Source organism: Suncus etruscus, chromosome 3 (assembly GCF_024139225.1).
Source record: "Suncus etruscus isolate mSunEtr1 chromosome 3, mSunEtr1.pri.cur, whole genome shotgun sequence".
Lineage (NCBI taxonomy): Eukaryota > Metazoa > Chordata > Mammalia > Eulipotyphla > Soricidae > Suncus > Suncus etruscus.
The window spans coordinates 60,697,772-60,719,847 of NC_064850.1; the positions used below are offsets into that span (position 1 = coordinate 60,697,772).

At 35.5% G+C, this 22,076-nt stretch overlaps 1 protein-coding gene across 1 annotated transcript in view; it reads left to right on the top strand.

Moving 5' to 3' along the window:
• Positions 1 to 785: 785 nt before the first annotated feature.
• The window catches only part of LOC126004327 (complement factor H-like), a 104,929-nt gene continuing 83,638 nt past the window's right edge, over positions 786 to 22,076 (top strand). The window contains 1 exon segment of the mRNA XM_049770776.1: positions 786 to 961. Coding sequence (XP_049626733.1) covers positions 883 to 961 — 79 coding nt within the window. The 5' untranslated portion in view covers positions 786 to 882.

Genomic DNA, 22,076 nt, shown 5'->3' on the forward strand with positions numbered 1-22,076 from the left:
ATAAACAAACAGAACAAAATCAAAGAGAAAACAAAGAATGCTGAGTTCACCTATCTGTACAATCAATATATGGATATGAAGTGATGAGCAAATAAGAAAATAAAATAACATATAAAAATTGATAATAGAACAAGATGATGTGAGGAATTAAAGATGAAGGTAGGAAAAAAATAAAGGATGTATAAAAAAAGTGGTGGGAGTTACTGATAAAAGTACATTTTTAATATACAATAAAAATAAAACATTATGTGTCCTACATAGGTTCCAGATATGGGGGTTAGTTTTCAGATTAAGGAATTAGTTGGTTACGGCAATAAAAAAGTACATGAAAAATTATAGTAAATTGAACCCAGATTTTTTTTTCATATATAATTTGTCTGGTTGAGAAAGAAAGCACCTATTTTATTTATTTATGTATTTATCTATCTATCTTTTGGGGCCACATCCTGTGACACTCAGATGTTACTTCTGATTATGTGCTCAGAATTGCTCCTGTCTCTGGGGACCAAATGGCATGCCAGTGGTTTGAACCAATGTCGAGACTGGCCGAATGCAAGGCAAACGTCCTATCACTGTGCTATCACTCAGGCCCTGAAATCATCTATTATAAATGTATAACTTTAAATTTAAAATTTGTTTTTATCTTTGAAACAGTCTATTACTGATTCAAAAGTATATTGTACATAAACATAGAATGTAATCAGTGAAATATTGTGAAAGCACTTTAGGAGATGGCGATTTTGCAAACTACTTTGAACTTTGGTATTTACTGAAGGACTTGAACTCACTAGGTTCCTGTAAGAGCATTTAAAGTCAGAGGCACGCTGGAGTAGGTCCAGTGAAGCCGAATTAAATCTCAAGGAGCACAAATGCAATGTACCCATGAACATATCCTTGGAAAATATGTGGATACCAATCAAGATTATTCTCACCTTGTGGATTTCCAGTGCTTACGGACAAGGTGAGTTGAATTAAACCTGTTCACATAGCCTTTTTAACAGTTGGACTATGAGAGATATTTTCTTTAAGATTATTACTGTTTTGATCCAAGAAAATGTTAGAGATGATATAAAATACAATAGTCAAATATTTGATTAAAAATTTCGAGTGAGCCCCAGCAGACGGTCATGTAGAGAGGTAACTCAATAAACTGCAGCACTTTCCTCCTGTATTCCAGACCCAAGTTATATAACAGACAAGACAGTTTCTACCACATCCTGCATGACTTGTGACCTTGGTGATCTTGGCAAATCTGGGCCTGAGCTTTTAATCATTGGGCCTGCACAGCTGGGCAAAGTATTGTCAAGAGTGGCCTCGAGGCCACTTGAGGACTGTTTGTGAGCTCCTCCTCAATAGTAGAAGGTAAATTGTTTTTCCGAGATGAAATGAAAATAAATTAAATGGCTTGCTGTTGATTAAAAGTTTGTAAATATTCATTGAAGAAAATGTCAGTACTTAAGATCACTTGCTAAAAATTTAAGCTTACATAGTTATATATAACATTGATATATATTATGGCCACAATTTAGGGGACACATATCCTGGAATTTCTCATAGATTGGAACCATATGTGGTACCTGGATTGAACCCAGGTTGACTGCAAGTCTCTTGCTAAGTGGTTTCTGTAATCCTGTTGCCTAAACAAATTTAAGAAGCATAATGTATTCTAAATTCAAAACAAGGTTGAATGCAATTTTTTCTGATATGATTATGGCTGCCCCAGCTTATTTATTTTCCAGTGGCATTTATAATTTATTTCCATCCTTTTAGTCTAAGTCTATGACTATCCTGAACTTTTTTGTCTGTTTTCTGTAGGCAGCAGATATCTGGTTTTTGTTTCCTGTTCCAACCCTCTACTCAATGCCTTTTAATGGGAGAATTTAGTCCACTGACATTTAAGGAAATTATTCACAGAGAGAGTCGTTGTAATATTGTATAGGGTTGTTCTTTTTGTTGTTGTTTTTGTTGTTACAATTGGGGATTTTGTGTAATTTTAGCTGAGTAGTTCATTTAGAGTGATTTTGGTTAGCTCAAATGTTGAAAGTTCTTTCTATCTGAGAAAGTTTTTAACCACCCCCCACGTAAATGAACGTTTTACTGGGTAGTAGATTCTAAATTGGATGTTTCTTTCATTAAGTAGTTTAAATATGTCATACCACTATATTTGTGCCTGAATTGTTTCAATGAAAGATCTGGTTTGACTCTTATGTTCTTTCCTTTGTACTTGAGATTTTTCTCCCTTATTGCTTTGAACAATTTATCTCTCTGTGTCGTATTACATTTGAATTATTATATAAATTGGAGTTGATCTATTAAGGTAATTTTGTTTGGTAATCTTTTCTCCTCTTAGATTTGTACAGCAGTCTTTTTCCAGGAAGTGAGAATATTCTCTGCTATTATTTCCCTTACTGCTTGTTCTTCTGGTACTTCTATTCGGTGAAGATTATTTCTTTTGCCTTTGTTAATTAAGTAACTTACTTTTTTAGTGCTTTGTCTTTCATTTCTTTATTGACTTCTTTGTTGTTGTTGGCTTGTATTTTGTCTTCAAGTTCATTATATAATTCTCTAAGTGGATAATTTTGCCACTATGGCTTGCTAGAATCTTTTGTAGTTCTCTTAGTTCCATGTGTATGAATTCTCTCATTTCTGATAGAGTTCTTTGATTTGGTTAAACTATTTGTCTATGGATTTCTTAATTGCTTTGACGAGTGATTCCTTGAATTCCATGGCTAAGACGTTGAATGCTGATTTTAGATCCTCAATTACAGGGTTTGTGTGCTTTGGAGGACTTGGAAATTTGCTGGGATTTCTCTCCATGTCTCCAGCTGCTGGTGTCTTCCTTAGTTTTTGCATTGTTCTTTGCATAAGTTGAGTTGGAGTGCCAGAGTTTCAAGGTGTTTAAAAAAAGAGGTCTGTTTAAATGTTAAAAAGAGAGGTCTGTTTAATTGTATAAAATATTTCTGGAGGTATATTTCTTTTGGGGGTTGTTTATTTTTTTAGGTAAGCGAGGTTGCTGAAGTATGAAAGAAATTTTGTGCACTAGTTTGTTAGGTTGCTCTTCTGGTTCTGTGGCTATAGACTTTCTTAGGTTGAGAAACATTAGACATCTTTGCCTAGAACTTTCTGGTATAAGCTGAAGTGTCTGCTAGGTTTTGGGGGCAGTGCATCGATGGGCTTTTTTTTTTTTTTTTTTTTTTTTACTGAGAATACTTGGGGCTTTTGTAATGGCAGCTGGGAAGGTCAGAAGTAGGAGGGAGTGAGAGAGGCTGTTTTATAAGCCATGAATTACTGGGGTGAACAGAGGTCCCTGCACCCACTCCAGCTGACCAAGGGTATGCGAGGATGGGGTGAGAGGACCTGGAGCTGTTCTCAACAACATTTTTTTCCTAAGCAGGTGCGGAACTTTTGTAATGGTGGCTGGAAGGTTCAGAACCCAATCTACATGTTTTAGTACATTTCTACAATATTATTTGACAAAGTAATATATTAATAAAGGAATATTGCAGTGTGAGAAAAAATACAAATTCAGAAAGAACCTATTTCAAAGGGAACATTTTTATTAATAATTTTTATTTTGATTAAAGTGGATTAAAAACCATTCACAGTAGTATTTTAGGTACATAGTGACATTGAATCAGGAGCATTCCCACCACCAATGTTGTTGTAGATTGGGTATCTATTCTTTGTAGTTTTCTTTAGATTTGGTGTCTAAGTATGATCATTTTTTATTTCTACTCAATGTTCACATGACTGTTTGGTCCTGGTGCCCTCCAATATTTCCCCCTCAATTTGTGAGGCAGAACAAGATGATTCAAGTTATGTGATTCTGTTTAAAGGTAAAAAAAAGAAAAGAGAAGAAAAGAAAAGAAAAGAAAGGGGGGGAAATACAAACAAGAAAAACTGGAGGAGTCCTTCTAGAGACTATAAAAATTAATTTAAGAAAAGAAAGGGGAAAAAGAAGGAAACCACAAAAAAAAAATCAACCCCCCTAAAAACCAAAAACAAACCAGCCAACAAACAGCAAAACCTGAAAAGCATCACAGTAACAAAGACAACAACCAAACACTAGTCACTGTCCCAAAATAAAAACGAATCAAAACACAGGGGGGAAAAAGGCAAAAAAAAAAAAAAAAAAAAAAGGATATAGAACCGACATAGTTTTCCTCAACAGCTCCAGGAAACAAGCTCCCTCTGGAACATTCTTAATTCTGTTCTGACATCAATATGCACCAGTTTTGGTATGACATCTTGACAATGAGGAAATGACAACAACTTGGTCTAAGAGCAGGTTGTCTTATCTTAACATCTAATCATAAAATGAAATCAGAAGACACATTATTCTTTGCTCTGTGCAGAAGCCAAGATCGCTGACTACAGAGAATTGACTGTGACCACCATCACTGGGCAGAATATATCCTGGGACCAATAAAAAAGACCCCAGTCTAGGCTTTGGCCTACTATCTATACAACAACCAATATCAGGGTGGAGAGATAGCACAGCAGCGTTTGCCTTGCAAGCAGTCTTCCAGGACCTAAGGTGGTTGGTTTAAATCCTGGAATCCCATATGTTCCCCCGTGCCTTCCAGGAGCTATTTCTGAGCAGATAGCCAGGAGTAACCCCTGAGCACCGCCGGGTGTGCCCCCCCTCCCCCCCAAAAAAAACAACCAATATCTCTAGAGACTATAAACCAATATCTCAGAGGTCTGACTGAGAAAATGGCAACTGAGCAGAAATTCTAGAAACATAATGAAAAACTCTATCCTAGGCTTTGTCCTAGAATCAGTGCAAAAATCAAGACTACCAACTACAGAAGACTGACTAAAACAACAGTGATAGAACAGTACTTCTGAAACTGTAAAAAAAGACTCCATCCTAGGCTCCATCCTATGACATGTACAAATTTTAAGATTACCAGCTACAGAGGACTAATTTATCATCCACAACAGAGCGGAAAACTTCCAGACATCAAACCTAGGGGAGAGTAAAAGAGCATGTCCAGAGCCTGTAGTTCTACCCATGACAGTATACTTCAAGGGCAGAGAAACCCTGTATCTCTTAGGCCAAGGGAATTCCCTTCTAATCTCCCCCAAATTTTTACGGTGCCTATGCAAAAAATGGGAGAACATTTTTGAACACCAATTTCATAGTTCTATTCAAATCCTATGGCCAAGCCAACATGCACTTGGGAAAAACATGCAATTCAACAAGATTCTGGATGTGACATTGACTTACACAAAAAAACTTAGTGGCTTTATGAGAACTACAGATGCCAAAGCAAAATAGTGAATAGAAGAAGAGTTGAAGCACTATTTAATGAGCTTATTGTCCCATAGAGAATATTAGAGAGTATGTAATGGTGAAAAAGAAAAGGTTCAGTAGTCCAGGGGGAGTTAATCATACATTGATTCAAAGAGGATGAAAGAAACTATGAGTGATATATAGGATGCATCTGTTGGATGCAAACATCCAAATGAATGACTAGAAGAAAGACTGGTACCAGGCTCTAAGCATGCATCATGCTGATTCTCTAACTCACAATGAGAATCATGCAGCATTTTTTAATAAAATCATAAAATAACAAGAAAGAAAAATGTTAATTGAATTACAGACAGGAAAACCTATTAGAAAAAAAGGATAATAGGATGGCAGATATTGCTGTGTGCTATAGTTTTAGAAAAATGTTAGATAAATATAGAGAGTATCAATGATTTTTTTCTATTAAAGGAAATAAGCACAAGATGCCCTTTAACAGATGAATGGCTAAAGAAACTGTGGTACATATACACAATGGAATATTATGTAGCCATCAGAAGAGATGAAGTCATAACATTTTTCTATACATGGATGTACATGGAATCTATTATGATGAGTGAAATAAGTCAGAGGGAGAGACACAGAATGGTCTCATCTATGAGTTTTAAGGAAAATAAAAGACATTTTGGCAATAATCCTCAGAGATAGAGAGAGGAGGGCTGGAAGGTCCAGGACATGAAGCTCACCACAAAGAGTGGTGAGTGCAGTTAAAGAAATAACTACACTGAGAACTATCATAACAATGTGAATGAATGAGGGAAGTGGGGGTAGGGTAGGGAGATGGGAGATATGGGACATTGGTGGTGGGAATGTTGCACTGGTGAAGTGGGGTATTCTTTACATGATTGAAACCCAAATACAATCATATTTGTAACCAAGGTGTATAAATAAAGATATTAATTTAAAAAATAAAGGGAATAAGCAGACAAGCAAAAAGTCATAGATAGTGGTAAGCAGAGTGAAGATGTGAGGGAAACTGAGAACATTGGAGGTGGGGAAATATGCACTGGTAAAGGGATGAGTATTGGTCATTGTATGACTGAAATTCATGAACAACTTTATTATAACTGTGTATCTCATAGGTTCAATTAAAATTTTATTAATTAAAGAAAAATGATGGTCAATTATTTAGACAGCAAATTTAATTAGATCATACCCATAAAAGCAGAAAGTCAGGGCTAGAGAGAGCTCTTGGAGATCAGAGCAAATGTCCAGCATGTCTTGGGCTAGCATGTCTTAGGACCCTTGTGGCTTATACCCTCCCTCCTACCATTCTGGAAGTTTCTGATTATTCCAACTACAATGGGCCTAATATTTTTATAAAAATTTTGTAATGTAATCTTGTATTTAGTAATTTTGTGTACATTACCAAAAATTACAAATGGAAATCCTATATCTCAGAAGACAACTTATAAGGAAAATGAGTGATTTCAATATAAATTTACCAAAGGCATTAATTTTGGTGAAAGAGGTGAATCCATATGTACTAAATTTGAATGGAGTCCAAGTCCATATTGTAAAGGTAATATTACATTTCATTTGAATGTCTTATTGATTATTTAGTGGTATACATTCTATATGGTGGTAGTCTTGCTCTTCAAGACTGTTCGCCCTTGAACACATACCTAACAGATCTATTTGTCTCTATTTTTGCTTGCTGTTTCCATTTTGGAGAAAAGCCCATTTTCTCTCTTGAACATGCTCTTCCTCTTATTGTCCCATCACAGTTTTCTAAGTAAGTTCCAATAAAATTTATCTTACTTTAAATATGTATAAAATACATTCTGTTAGCTTAGTTTTTGTTATGGTAGCTTACCCCAAAACACAATTTATCCTGAAACTATTCTGCAAATCTTCTTTTGAGAGTAATTGGTATGATTCTCCTAAAAAAAAGACATATACAAAATAAAAAAAATTGGTACCTCATCTATTATTTTATAAAATAAATTCTATCAGAATTAGGTTTCCAATAATCTTCCTAATTTTCATGTACATATACATCATTAAAACAATTACATTGATGAATAAAAGGTCAGATTATACTTTTAAAGATACGATATATTAGTAAGAGATGGAGAAAGTCTCAATAGATAATTCAATAGAAGATTTCATTGGCCACAGATATAATATTAATACAATGACCATGCCATTTAAAAAATAAAGAGGAAAGAACAACAAACCCCCAAATAGAAACTCTAAGTCGCTTAGACTTCTTTCTTGTTTTATTTTGGGGAGGCACACACAATGATGCTCAGGGCTTACTCATATGTCTGTACTCAAGATCACTCCTGGTAGGCTCAGGATAGTATACACGGTGGCAGAGTTTGAAGCTGGGTTGACTGCATGTAAAGCAAGAATCCTACTCACTGTACTATCTCCTAACTCCAGGACCACTTTCAGTTAAGTACTTAATTTACTATCAAAATGTAACTTATAAGTCATGTGTTTTATAACAGATTTGTTGTCTAGTACTAAGGATAAGTAGAAAAATTGATAATTTCTGCTTCTAGTATGTTCTAGTATGTTCAACTTAGCTTTCTAACTGGTTATTTTTATAATTCTAGCTTGTGCTGTTCAAATGAATAACAGACATGGTTATCTGGTTACAGTAAAAAAAACAAATTGGAAAACAATTCATAGTTGTAACAAAAAAGTGATCAAGGTGATCAATCTACATTAGGATACATACATCATTTAAAAATAGTACTATGTGATGAGGTCAGAGAGGTTTTACAGCAAGTAAATTTCTTTCTTGAATGAAACCATCATGGGTTTGAGCCCCTGCATTCCCTCCAAAGCAATATCAAAACTGAGTCCATCCAGAGTCAGGAGTAACCTAGGAGCACCACTAAGTATACCCCGTAAAATAAAACTCCTATGTTAATAACTGCCTCTAAAATGTGGCATGTAATAGTGATAGCATGCTGCGCTTGGGTCAAAGGAAGAAGCTGTGTGACTATAGACAGATTCTACACAGCTTGTATTTTATTCTTTAGTTCTCAAATTTTCATTTTTTATAAACAAATTCTTTAATTGAATCACTATGAGATATACAACTAGAAAATAGTTCAGGATTGATAGGGCTGGAGCCTTATATCTATAGCGCTGCGGAAGGTAATTTGCCTTGTACATGGTTGACCCAGGACAAACCTGGGTTCAATCCCCAGCATCCCATATGGTCCCCCAAACCAGGAGCTATTTCTGAGCACATAGCCAGGACTAACGCTTGAGCATCACTGGATGTAGTCTAAAAAAAAAAAAAAAAGAAAAAAAAAAACTACAAGCCCGCCAAATAGAAATTCTATCAGTAAGTATGTAATGGTGAAAAATAAAAACAAATTCAGGAGTCCAGAGTAAATAGTCACATATTAATTCAAAGAGAATCAAAGTAACTTTGAGTCATATAGAAGGAAATACATGAAAAACTCAAAAATATGTAATTAGTGTGGGTTATATAGTAAACATATTATAATCCTAAGTCTGTATTTCTCATCATATATAAATGATGAATAATTATTGACACAATTTGTATTAAGAATAATTATTTGTTCTCAATTAATTTAAATTATTAACATAATGTATGCTGGGGGGAGCCTTCCAAGGGATGGTCAGGAAGCTGAAGCAACTCCTTGCTTCCCAGAAATTCTTTACCATCAGGCTAGTGGTTCATTGAGAGGCACTCAAAATGTAGGCAAGACCCTGAAGTAATATGGATTACCAGGATATCCCCAGCAAGGCTCGGGGACTTCCAAATTTGTATCTGGTGATGCTATGATCTTCCAAAGCTGCATCATATATTGCTCAAGAGACAATCTGGTGCTGAGGTTTTAGCTGAGCTTAGCCTCATTCAAGGATGTGCCTCAAACCCTGTACTCTTTCTCTGGCCCCATGGTAAGATAATTTTATAATAATTTCATATTTCTTGAAAAATAAATATTAAGAACTAAAAAGATAATATTTGATTCTTGCTTTGCATTTGACTGGCCAAAATTTGATCCTCAGCAATTGATATGACACCCCTAAACTTGGTCAGGAGTGATGCCTTGGCCAGGCGTTGAGCTCTGAGTATGCTAGTTGTTTTCTAGAAACTTCAAAATAAATAAGTATTAAGAGCTACAAATAGATTATCAAGCATTGAAACAAAACAAAAAAATTTGCTTGCCCTGATAAAATGGAAACAAAATATGTCTTATTTTGCATTACAAGATTTTAATATTTCTATAAACCTTTTGGAATTTAATTTGTATTTAGAAATTTCATGTAAATTATCAAACATTCTAAATGGGAACCCTATATCTCAGAAGACAATTTATAAGGAAAATTAACTATTTCAATATAAATGTAACAAAGGCTATAATTTTGGTGAAAGAGGAGAAGCCATTTGCAATAAAATGGATGGAGTCCAAGTCCATCTTGTAAAGGTAATATTGTATTTCATTTGTATGTCTTTACCAGTTGTCTAGGGATATACATTCTATATGGTGGTAGGCTTGCTCTTCAAAACTGTGTTCTGCCTTGAACACATACCTACGTTATTTGTTTGTCTATTTTTGCTTGCTATTTACACTTTGGAGAAAAGCCCCTGTTGTCTCTTGAACATAATCTTCCTTTTCTTCTCCCCTCATATCCTTCTAAGTAAGTCCCAACAAAACCTATCTTTCTTCAAACATGTACAAAAAAACATTCTGTTGGATTATTTTTAGTTATTGCAACTTATAAAATACAACCCATCCCTTAACTATTCTGCAAGTCTTCTTTTGAGAGTAATTGGTATGATACTTTTAAATAAAGACATACACAAAATCAGAAAATTTTGATACCTCATCCAATATTTTATAAAATAAATAAATGTACCAGATTTAGGTTTACAATAATCTTCCTGATTATCATGTAATAAACAACACTCAAACAATTACATTGCTGATCAAAGGTAAGATTTTATTTTAAAAGTTGCAATATATTAATACCAGATGAAGTCTCAGTAGACAATTTAGTACAATATTTCATTGGTCACAGATGTAATATAAATACAATGACGATGGCACTTAAAAAAAATAAACATCAAGAACAATAGAGGCCAGAGCAGTGGTGCAGGTGGTAAGGCGTTTGTCTTGCAGGGACTAACCAAGGACGAATCCGATCCACCGGTGTCCCATATGGTCCCCCAAGCCAGGAGCAATTTCTGTGAGCATAGCCAGGAGTAACCCCTGAGCATCACTGGATGTGGTCTGAAAAAAAAACGGAACAACAAACACCCCCCCCCAATAGAAACTCTATCAGTAAGTATTTGATGGTGAAAAATAAAAACAAATTCAGGAGTCCAGGGTAGATAATCATATATCAATTGAAACAAATTATGAGTAATATAGCAGGAAATACATGAGGCTGTGTTTCTTTTTAACAGATAAAAAATGTAATATCCACTTCTATATTTTAGTGTACTTATTTCAGTGGTTAATGATTTTTCTTCTCCTCCTCTCTTTCTCTTTTATTTTTTTTTCAGAAATAACTTGTACTCATCCTTATATTCCAAATGGTGCCTATAAACCTGAAAAATCCATATATAGAGTTGATGATTTAATCACATATGAATGCAAAGGTGACTTTCACCCTTCAAATAAGAATACTAGAGTAAAATGCACAGATACCGGATGGGTACCAGCTCCAAGATGTATTTGTTAGTTTCACTTATAGAATGATTTACTTCTTAGTTATAAAATTACTTCCTCTTAAACATAAACATGTATGTTTGGGGCAGAGTGATAGTAAACAGGTAGGAAAATTGCCATTCATGTTGTCAACCAAGTTTTGATATCTGGCTGGCCATATGGTCCCTGATCCCAGCCAGGAGTGATCTTTGAGTGCAGAACTAGGAGTAATCTTTTAGCACTGCAGGATATATCACAGAAACTATATCTAAACATAAATAAACTGGACACAATAATCCAAATATTTGTCTTTTGTTCATTAGAAAATAAAATCTTCAATGGAATTCTTTGATTTTTAAAAGGTATCTAGTTCTACACAGAATCAAAACTATATTATTTTAAGTATAAAACTTTTACATGCTATCCAAATTTACATGTGGATATATCTATTTATTCTATGTAGTGCTATTATATAAGTAAAAAATGAGGATAGTAAAGCCATCTAACATTTGTTTATTGTCTATATATTCTGGGAACAATTCCTCCAACATATTGACACCAAAGAACAAATTTCTTAATATTTTTTTATTTTGACCAAAGTGGATTGCAAATCCTCCACAGTAATATATTAGGTACATAGTGACATTGGATCAGAGACATTCCCACCACCAATGTTGTCCTCTCTCCACCCCTGTTCCCAGCATGTATCCCATATCTCCCTCCTTAACCCCCAGGTTGCTAGTATAAGTGATCCCCTCTGTGTCTAGCTTGTTGTAGATGGGGTATAGATTCTGTTCTCATTGGCTTTGGATTTGGTATTTAAGTCTGATCATTTTTTAATTCTTTTTTTTACTTTTTTTATTTAAACACCTTGATTACATACATGCTTGTGTTTGGGTTTCAGTCATGTAAAGAACACCACCCATCACCAGTGCAACATTCCCATCACCAATGTCCCAAGTCTCCCTCCTCCCCACCCAATACCCGCCTGTACTCTAAATAGGCTCTCCATTTCCCTCATACATTCTCATTATTAGGACAGTTCAAAATGTAGTTATTTCTCTAACTAAACTCATCACTCTTTGTGGTGAGCTTCCTGAGGTGAGCTGGAACTTCCAGCTCTTTTCTCTTTTGTGTCTGAAAGTTATTATTGCAAGAATGTCTTTCATTTTTCCTAAAACCCATAGATGAGTGAGACCATTCTGCGTTTTTCTCTCTCTCTCTCTCTGAGGTATTTCACTCAGCATAATAGATTTTGTGTACATCCAGGTATAGGAAAATTTCATGACTTCATCTCTCCTGACAGCTGCATAATATTCCATTGTGTATATGTACCACAGTTTCTTTAGCCATTCGTCTGTTGAAGGGCATCTTGGTTGTTTCCAGAGTCTTGCTATGGTAAATAGTGCTGCAATGAATATAGATGTAAGGAAGGGGTTTTTGTATTGTATTTTTGTGTTCCTAGGGTATATTCCTAGGAGTGGTATAGCTGGATCGTATGGGAGCTCGATTTCCAGTTTTTGGAGGAATCTCCATATCGCTTTCCATAAAGGTTGAACTAGACGGCATTCCCACCAGCAGTGGATAAGAGTTCCTTTCTCTCCACATCCCCGCCAACACTGTTTATTCTCATTCTTTGTGATGTGTGCCATTCTCTGGGGAGTGAGGTGGTATCTCATTGTTGTTTTGATTTGCATCTCCCCGATGATTAGTGATGTGGAGCATTTTTTCATGTGTCTTTTGGCCATTTGTATTTCTTCTTTGTCAAAGTGTCTGTTCATTTCTTCTCCCCAATTTTTGATGGGATTAGATTTTTTTTTCTTGTAAAATTCTGTCAGTGCCTTGTATATTTTGGAGATTAGCCCCTTATCTGATGGGTATTGGGTGAATAGTTTCTCCCACTCAGTGGGTGGCTCTTGTATCCTGGGCACTATTTCCTTTGAGGTGAAAACTCTCATTTTTTATTTCTATTTGATATTCATACAACTGTTTGGTCTTAGTACCTTCCATTATTTTCCCCTCAATGTGTGAGGCATAACAATATGGTTCAAGTTATGTGATTCTGTTTGAAGGAAAGAAAAAAATAAATTGGGGCAAAAAAATCAAAGAAGTAAAAAAATAGGAGGAGTCTTCATTCTTTACATGACTGAAACCCAACTACAATCATATCTGTAATCAAGGTATTTAAATAAAGATATTAATATAAAAACAAAAATAGAAAAGAAAGGGAAAAAGAAAAAAACCTTAACAACAATAAAAAAATCAAACAAAAACCAGAAAAGCACCACAGCAATAAAGACAGAAACTATACAATAACCATAATCCTGAAATAAAAACAAAACAAAGCACAAAAAAGAAACGAGAAAAAAAAACAAACAATAACAAACCAAAAAAAATTAATTTGTGCTTTTTCTTGCTAAGCACAGTAAATATTGGTGAGATTAGAAAGGAAATTTCCTTGGTCTAAAAAGGAAAGGGTTTTTCTGCCCTAGAAGTATACTGTCATGGGAATAACTACAGGCTCTGTACATGTTCTTCTCCCCTAGGTCTTTTGTGGTATCTGAAAACTTTCCGTTCAGTCATGGATGATAAAATCAGGTCTCTGTAGCTAGAGATCTTGGTATTTGCACAGGTCATAGGATGAAGCCTAGGATGGATTCTTTATGGTTCTAGAAGATCTGTTCCATCACTGTTGTTTTAATTAGTCTCCTGTAGTTGATCTTCTAGGTTTTTGCACAGATCCTAAGACAAAGCATAGGATAGAGTCTTTCATTATATTTCCAGAAGATAATGCTCAGTTGCAATTGTCTCAGTCAGACCTCTGGTATTAGAGATCTTGGTTGTTGTACAGATGGTAGGCCAAAGCATAAACTAGGGTCTTTTTTTTTTTGGTCCCAGGATATGTTCTACCCAGTGATGGTGGTCACAGTCAGTGTTTTGTAGATAGCGATCTTGGCTTTTGCACAGATCAAAGAAAGACATGTCTTCTGATTTCATCTTATCGTTAGGTGGTGAGGTAAGACAACCTGCTCTTAGGTCAAGTTGTTGCCATTTCCTCATTGTCAGGATGTCATATCAAAATGGGCACATATTTGTGTCAGAGCAGTATTAAGAATGTCCCAGAGGGAGTTTTGTTCCTGGAGCTGTTGCGAAAAACTGTGTCAGTTCTGTGTCTGGGATCTAGGGTTTGGGGTTTGATGGTCACTGTCTATCACCTGGAGTCGAAGTTGGGTCCACCTGACATATGTTCAAGGTGGGAGGTGCCCCTGTATTGTAAAATGTATGAGATCTTATCCCTAATATATAAGAGCTTTTTTCTATATGTAAAATTTCCCCTTTTTCAATATGCCTTTGCAGAAAGGAATTGTACCATGTTATATTGCTGGTGCATTTGGGGTTGCGTTTGCTGTGCCCTATTTTTGACCTGAGCTTTTATCCCAGGCAAGACTTTTTCTTGTAGATTTGTGTACCAAGCAGAACTAAAACAGGTGAAGTTAATGAAGAGAAGTAAAACTAAAACAAGACATTATATATATAAAGGAAAAAATAAATAAAAATGAGTTTAAAAAAGTAATTAAGGGAACAAAGTGATGCAAGAGACATTAGACTTGGGGAAACAGGTTAAGAGGTAGTATTATATAGGTCTTAAACTTATAAAGGAAATGTAGGCTTTCCCCATTGTCTTTTGAGATAATCTTGTTGGGGTGGAATCTCAGGCACATTTTCATCACACAGCCTGGTCTTGTTGAGTTTGAGAAATGATTTGCAGCAGAAAGGGCTTGGGTAGAGTTCTTGCAGTAGGGTCCATGTGAAGCTGAGTCTGGTATCAAGCAACAATCCACATTTGAAGGGGGGGTGTGAGAAAGAGGGCCACAGAGCATGAGTCAGTAGGGGTGTTGATTGTAGTTTCTTGATGGGGAATGAGATGTGGGGCTGAGTGGGTGACCATTTGCTTGGGAGTTGGGTGATGGCTTATTGGAGCAGGAGGTCGGTCTTGATACATAATGGGTTAAAAACTGAGGGTAAAGAGCATTAATAAGGCAGGATATTGGAAATGGGGGGTTGAAAGGATAGTAGGATATCTGAAGGAGTGGGGAGAGATAGTATATAGGAAGGGTTATATACACTATAGGCATGGATTGTTTACAATTTAGGTTTGGCTCTCATATAGATGTCCTTTCTCTATGCTTATACCCACATAAAGACATACATTAGTAATCTATTTTTAAGATGGTGTTAGAGATCTGACCCTAATAGGATGGGTCTGAGCTCTTAAGGAATGGTTGAATTAAGATAAATAATTAGCTTAGATATAGCTTAAGAAAAAGAGGAAGAGAGAGCAAAAGATAAAAGAGGAGAATAGAAAATTAGGTAAATATAGTAAAAATAAGGTAAAAAAAGTTAATAAATACAAGAGAATTGGTTGGTGCATCGCAGTTGGGAGGTTTTCCCAGTTTCTGGGCATTTTGTCAGTGATGGGATTGGGCCTCGCTAAATGAAGGTTTCAGCATTAGTTTCTTAGTTACTGATTCAATTTCCTTGGATGTGCTTGGCCTGTTTAGGCTTTCTACATCCTCCTTATTCAGTCTTGGAAGATTACATTTTTCCAAGAATCTCTTAGTTTCTTCCTGTTCTCTAACTTGACTGAATATAGTTATTCATAATAAGTCCTCATGATGTGCTGGATTTCTTGGGGTTCTGTTGTAATCTCTCTCCTTTATTTTGTGATCTGATTTATTTGGAAGTTTATCCTCTTTGGTTTATTGTTGTTGTTGTTGTTGTTGTTGTTGTTGTTTGGTTTTGTTTTTGTTATGGTGAGTCTTGCCAATGGTTTGTCTATCTTGTTTATTCTTTCGAAAACCAATTCCTGGTCTCATTGATTTTTTTAATTTTTTTTTTTTTTGGTTTCTGTGTTGTTTATGTCTGCTCTGGTTTTTATTATTTCTTGTCTTCTGATTGTGTTTGGGTTTCTATGCTGCTGTTTTTACAATTTATTAAGGTATTCCTTTAAATTGTTACTTTGTCATTTTCCTCTTTCCTGACATAAGCCTGTATTGCTATGTTTCCCCTAATTACTGCTTTTGTTGTGTCCCACAGATTTTAACAATTTTTATCTTCATTATTGTTTGTCTCAAGCAATCTTTTTATTTCTTCCTTGAGTTCCTCTTTGATCCAGCTGTAGTTGAGCAGCATGTTGTTTAATCTCCAGTTGTTGGATTTTCTCCATAACTTCAATCTTGAACTCTGTTGCATAGATATCTGATAGGCTGCTTCTAATAATCCTTATATTTGTGACTTTATCCAAGTTAGATTTATATCCTAAAGCCTGGTCTATTCTGGAGAAGGTTCCATGTGCACTTGAGAAGAATGTGTGTCTGCTTTCTGGGGGTAGAAGACTATATAAGTCCATTAGCCCTGTTCTTCCAATTTCTCATTTGGGGCTCTTATTTCATTGCTAGTTTTCTGTCTGGTGGATCTGTTCAGAAGTGATAGTGGAGTATTGAGATCTCCAACTACTATCACATTTCCTTCTATATGTTTCTTCTCCAGGTTTGCAAGCAAATGCCTTACATATTTTTCTGGCTCTGAATTTGGTGCATAAATATTGAACAGAATTAGTACTTCTTGGTCTAGTGTTTCCCTGATCAGTAAGTAGTGACCCTCTTTGTCTCTGATTACTTTCTTGAGGTTGAATGCAATATGGTCTGATATAAAAATGGCTGTCCCAGATTTTTTTTTATTTTCCATTGGCTTGAATAATTGATTTCCATCCTTGTATTCTAAGCCTGTGTCTATCCTGCACTTGTAGGTGTGTTTCCTACAGGAAGAAGAAATTCAGTTTTTGTTTTCTAATCCAACTCTCCACTATGTGTCTTTTAATGGGAGAGTTTAGTCCATTGACATTTAAGGAGATTATTGACAGAGAGGACTGTTGTTCAGTTGTATTGTGTAGGGTGGATATTGTTACAATCAGGGAATAAGATTGTCTAAATCATCTCTCAGTAGAACATTTAGAATTGGTTTTGTTTGCACCAATAATGCAAGTTCTTTTTTGTCTGGGAATATTTTTAGTCCTCCCTCCCATATAAATGAGAGTTTTGCTAGGTAGTGGACTGTAGGTTGGAAGTTTCTTTCGTTCAGTCATTTAAATATGTCATTTCAGTGTGTTGTTGCTTGAGTTGCATCAAATAGGAGATGGAATGATTATTATGTTCCTTTCATTTTATTTGAGGCTTTTTTCTCCCTTATTGCTTTAAGGAGTTCATCTTTCTATTTTTTATATTTTTACATTTTGTTTACTATATGTCTTGGTGTTGGTTTATTAGGGTCTATTTTATTAGGGACTGTTTTCACCTCCTGGATTTGTACCTGGATTTGCATCCTCTTTCCAGATGGTGGGAAAGTTTTCTGCTTTTTTTCCCCCCTGACCACTTGTTCTTCATCTTTTCCTATTTCTTCCCCTTCTGGTATTCCTACAATCCATAGATTATTTCTTTTATTTTTGTTCATTAAATACCTAACTTTTTCTTCCAATGCTTTACCTTTTTTTTTCCTTATTGGCTTCTATGTCATTATTGGTTTGCAGGTTTTCTCAAGTTCTTCCATTCAATTGTCCAACGGTGTAATTTTGCTATTATGTCTTGCTAATACGTTTTTATTTTTTTAATCCCATTTGCATGGATGCTCTCATCTTCTGTAAAAGTTCTTTAAGTTGGTTGATTTGTTCATCTATGAATTTCTTTAACTCGCTGGCTAGTGATTCCTTCAATTTTCTTTGCCATGGCTTTCATTGCTGCTTTTAGGTCCTATCTATTGTGCCCATGCATTTTAGTGGACTTGAAAACTTGCTAGGATTTCTCTCTATATCCCCAGTTGTTAATGTCTTCCATATTTTACCCATATTTCTTTGCATTTGGTGGTTTGGTTTGGAGTGTAATGCCTTCAGTTTTCAGCCCTCCTTTGTCACCTGTGGCTTTGGCCTGAGTCCCAAATCTGGAGTGCAGGTTTAGGTGTGTAAGAAGGCTGAGGTTGCTAAGGTTTGGCCCTGCCCACAAGTCTCCTCTTTCACTACCTTCCAGAAAGCATAGGTCCCCTCTACCTTGCCCAACCACAGCAAGGTTTCTCCTTTTCCTCTACCTGTCAGAAAGTGTGGTGGAGGTTGGGGCCTGGGTCAATTTCCGGCACCCTTCTACTTGTCAGACAGGGGCTTGGTTTACCTCTTAGACTTAGCCTATCTGTCACAGCAGCAATGGCAGACACTGCTTGTCTGGTTGGGCCTGGATCAATCCCCACCCCCCACGTGACAGGCAGTGTGGTTCAGCTCCCAGCCCCAAATTTCTTATTTTTCTGTGACTCAGGATGTTGGGAGTGACTTAAAGACTAATTCAGAAGTACACTCTCCTGGGTTGCACATGGGGTGTTTTCTGGGCTGCAAATATCTAATAGCTAGAGGACTAGCATACAGGATGTTGTGCTCATGTGCCTTTGGCAGAAAACATCAACAGTTCATTATTATTTGTCTTGGATGTAGTTTTCTGGAAAAGCAGTTGACTTTCTCCATACTTAGGGAACTGAAACAAAAGAGGAAGCACCTATGTCATTTATGTCTTGGTGACATGCTATTATTTCAGCTGTTTAAGTTCTTTTTACTTATTTGATTTTGGGTCACACAGGCAGGACACAGGAGCTACTCCAAGTTTAGTGTTTTGGGTTTGCATCTGGTGATAATCTGAGGACCATGAAGGGCCAGAGAATAAACCCAGGACTCCAGCATACAGTACATGTATTCCAGCCCCTTGAAATGTCTCTTGTCCCCAAGCCATATAAATCCATAGGAACTGAGTCCTAGGATCAACACATATGTGGAGAAGTGAAGTGCAGTTATTTTTGTTTTGTGGAGGGATGAGACTGAAAGATATAGACTTTCCTTAAACCATAATTCACAGCAAAATGCCATTCTGTTCATTATTTCATTTCTAGTGATGGTTTTATTTTCTTTTATAAGGAATTTATATATATATATATATATTCCTTTTTATGACTCAGAGCTCATTGAGAGAGGATATTATAATTAAATTAGATCTTTCATGAAGAAAAATGTATCCAGGCAGTTATTAGGTAAAAGACATCAAGATTTATTCCACCCATAAGTACAGAATTAGTTAACAAAACATGTATTTGAGGAAACTGATCAGTATGCAAAAGATTTTAATGTGTAAAATAAATATAAAGGGAAACATGTAATTAAAGTTATGACTGGCTCATAAATGGTAGATCACCACAACTGTATTACAGCATCAGTTGTTATTCCATAGATATTTCCATATTTTTTGAAGAGCATAGGAAGCATGGACAGGTAAACAGCTTATCGAACAACTCTTGACACTTTAATACATTTATAAGGAATATTACAAATATTTGGTAAGTTGTTATTTGATAATTTCTTAGGAAAACTTTATTATTTAGTTCACCCAATAATTTTATGATATAGAGGAAATGAAATAATAATATCCTAGTAAAATATGAAACATTTGAAACTCTTTTTAGTAATTCAGTAGCTTTCTAACTGGTTAGTTTTATAGCTCTAGGTTGGTGCTGTTGTTCAAATTAATTACAGACATGGTTAGTTGATTACAGTAAAAAAAATTGGAAAGCAGTTCACAGCTGTAACAAAATGTGATCAAGGTAATGAATCTGCATTAGGGTACATACATCATTCAAAAATAATACTATGTCATGAGGCCAGAGAGGTTTTACAGCAAGTATAGTGCTTTCTTGAATGAAACCATCATGGGTTTGAGCCCCTGCATTCCCTCCCTAAGCACTACCAAAACTGAGTCCATGCAGATTCAGGAATAACCTATGAGCCCTACTAAGTGTGCCCCCTAAAATAAAACTTCTATGTGAATAACTGCCTCTAAAATGTGGCATTTAATAGTGATAGCATGTTGGGCTTGGGTCAAAGAAAGAAGCTGTGTGACTATAAACATATTCTACAAAGCTTCTATTTTATTTTTTTAGTTCTCCACTTTTCTTTAAAAAAACAAATTCTTTAATTGAATCGCTATGAGATACACAGTTAAAAAGTAGTCCAGGATTAATAGGATTGGAGCCATAGCACATTTGCTATGCCTCGCACATGGTTGACCCAGGGTTCAATCTCCAGCATCCCATATAGTCCCCCAAGCCAGGAGCGATTTCTAAGCACATAGCCAGGAATAACCCCCGAGCCTCACCAAGTGTGGCCCCCAAACCAAAATAATTAATAATAATAATTGGGGGTAGAGTTTTTATCATATAAAATACAAATCCATCTCTTCACCAGTGCCAAGTTTCTGCCTTCATGTCCCTAGTTTTCCTCTGCCCTGCCCTGCTCCCTGCCTACCTCTATGGCACTTATTTCTTCTCTTTATTTTTCTCTTTTTTCTCTGCTTCTTCCTTTCTGTTTATTTTTAACACTGCAATTTGCTGAAGTGCTGTCATGCATATCATAAACCCATTTCATGTACAGAATGATCATTTTAAATTATGATAAGAAACAGCTTGTATGTCATAAATATTTTATAGAAAAAATGATTTGGGTCATGCGTGGCTATGCTCAGGGGTTGTTTCTAGAGGTACTCATGGGACCTATGCTAGAGATCAAACTGCATGCAAGGCAAATGTTCTATCCAATGTATTATTTCTCTGGCCTCTAATTCATGAAAGGTTTATTTTATTTTATTTTATCTTTTGTTATTTGGACCACACATGGTGATGGATGCTCAGGGGTTATTCCTAGCTATGCATTCAGAAAACTCTTCTGAAATGTGGGACCATATGGGATGCCGAGTGATCAAACCACAGTCCATCCTAGGTTAACTGTGTGCAAGACAAATGCCCTACCGCTTGCACCACAGCTCCCGCCCCTAAATCATAAATATTTTAATCTAATGTTGAGACTGTTTTGAGAAGAACTTTAACAAAAGTAAGTTTGCTGGTAATGAGACTATATATATATATTTATATATAAACATAAATTGAAATGTTAAGAAGTAGAATTAGACTAAATGTTGCTGACCTCAGTGCTTCATTATAAAGAATATATTTTATTCAGTGATTGCTTGTTGAAGTGCTAAAATGACAAATTAAAACATGTTCAGACAGAGTAGAAAAATGATAAAGGCTTATGGTTATAATACTTTTTATTATATGCCCATTTTTTACATTTGAAAGTATTTTTAGTTGCTCTTATTTGATCCATTCCTATAGAACACCATATAAAATGAATGACCATACTAGTTCAAAAACCAGACCATGAGATTTCAAAACTTTTTTTTATCATTCTGCAATGAATTTAAATAAGTTTAATAAGGTTTTATTTGGGGGGACTTGTTTTTGTTTTGGAACCACATGAGGTGATTCACAAGGCTTTTTCTTGGCTGTGCACTTGGTGAGGAATCACACCTGGTTGCTGGGAGGACCATCTAGGGTGCTGCTGACTTATCATTCCATCCAAGAATTCATTTCTTATAGAGCCAAAAAGTCAAGCTAACCCAAGTAGCAGTGTTGGTAACTAACAAACCTCAATATATCAGGATGGTTTACATAAAATTCAATTCTTATTCTAAAAAAAAGTCAAAACGTGAAGCTTTTTAGAAGGAAGAGAACTAAAGGAGCATTTTGATCTTCATCACAAGACCTTCAAATAAAGTAAAAAAAATTATCAATAATGAGAATTTTAGACACAATATTATATGCAGAGAAAGCATCATTCATTAATTTTTGCTATAGAAAAACAGCAGAAAATGCAAGGAGCAAATGTTTATATAGAAACTTCCACAAAAATCTAATTGAATAAAAAAAATAAAGCAAAGTTTATGTTTACATGAGGTGCTGACAAGAGTATCATATTTAATAGAAAAATAACCAGTCTATATTAATAACACTAGACTATAAATAAATCATAAGAAAAATGACAATAACTTTTTGGTTTATTGGGACACCTGGAGGTGTTCAGTGTGGGATGGACATCCCATATGAGATGCAGATAAAACCCTAGATAACCATATAATCAGGCAAATGCCTAACCCACTGTGCTATTGCTCACATGCCAATATTTAAAAAATTAATTG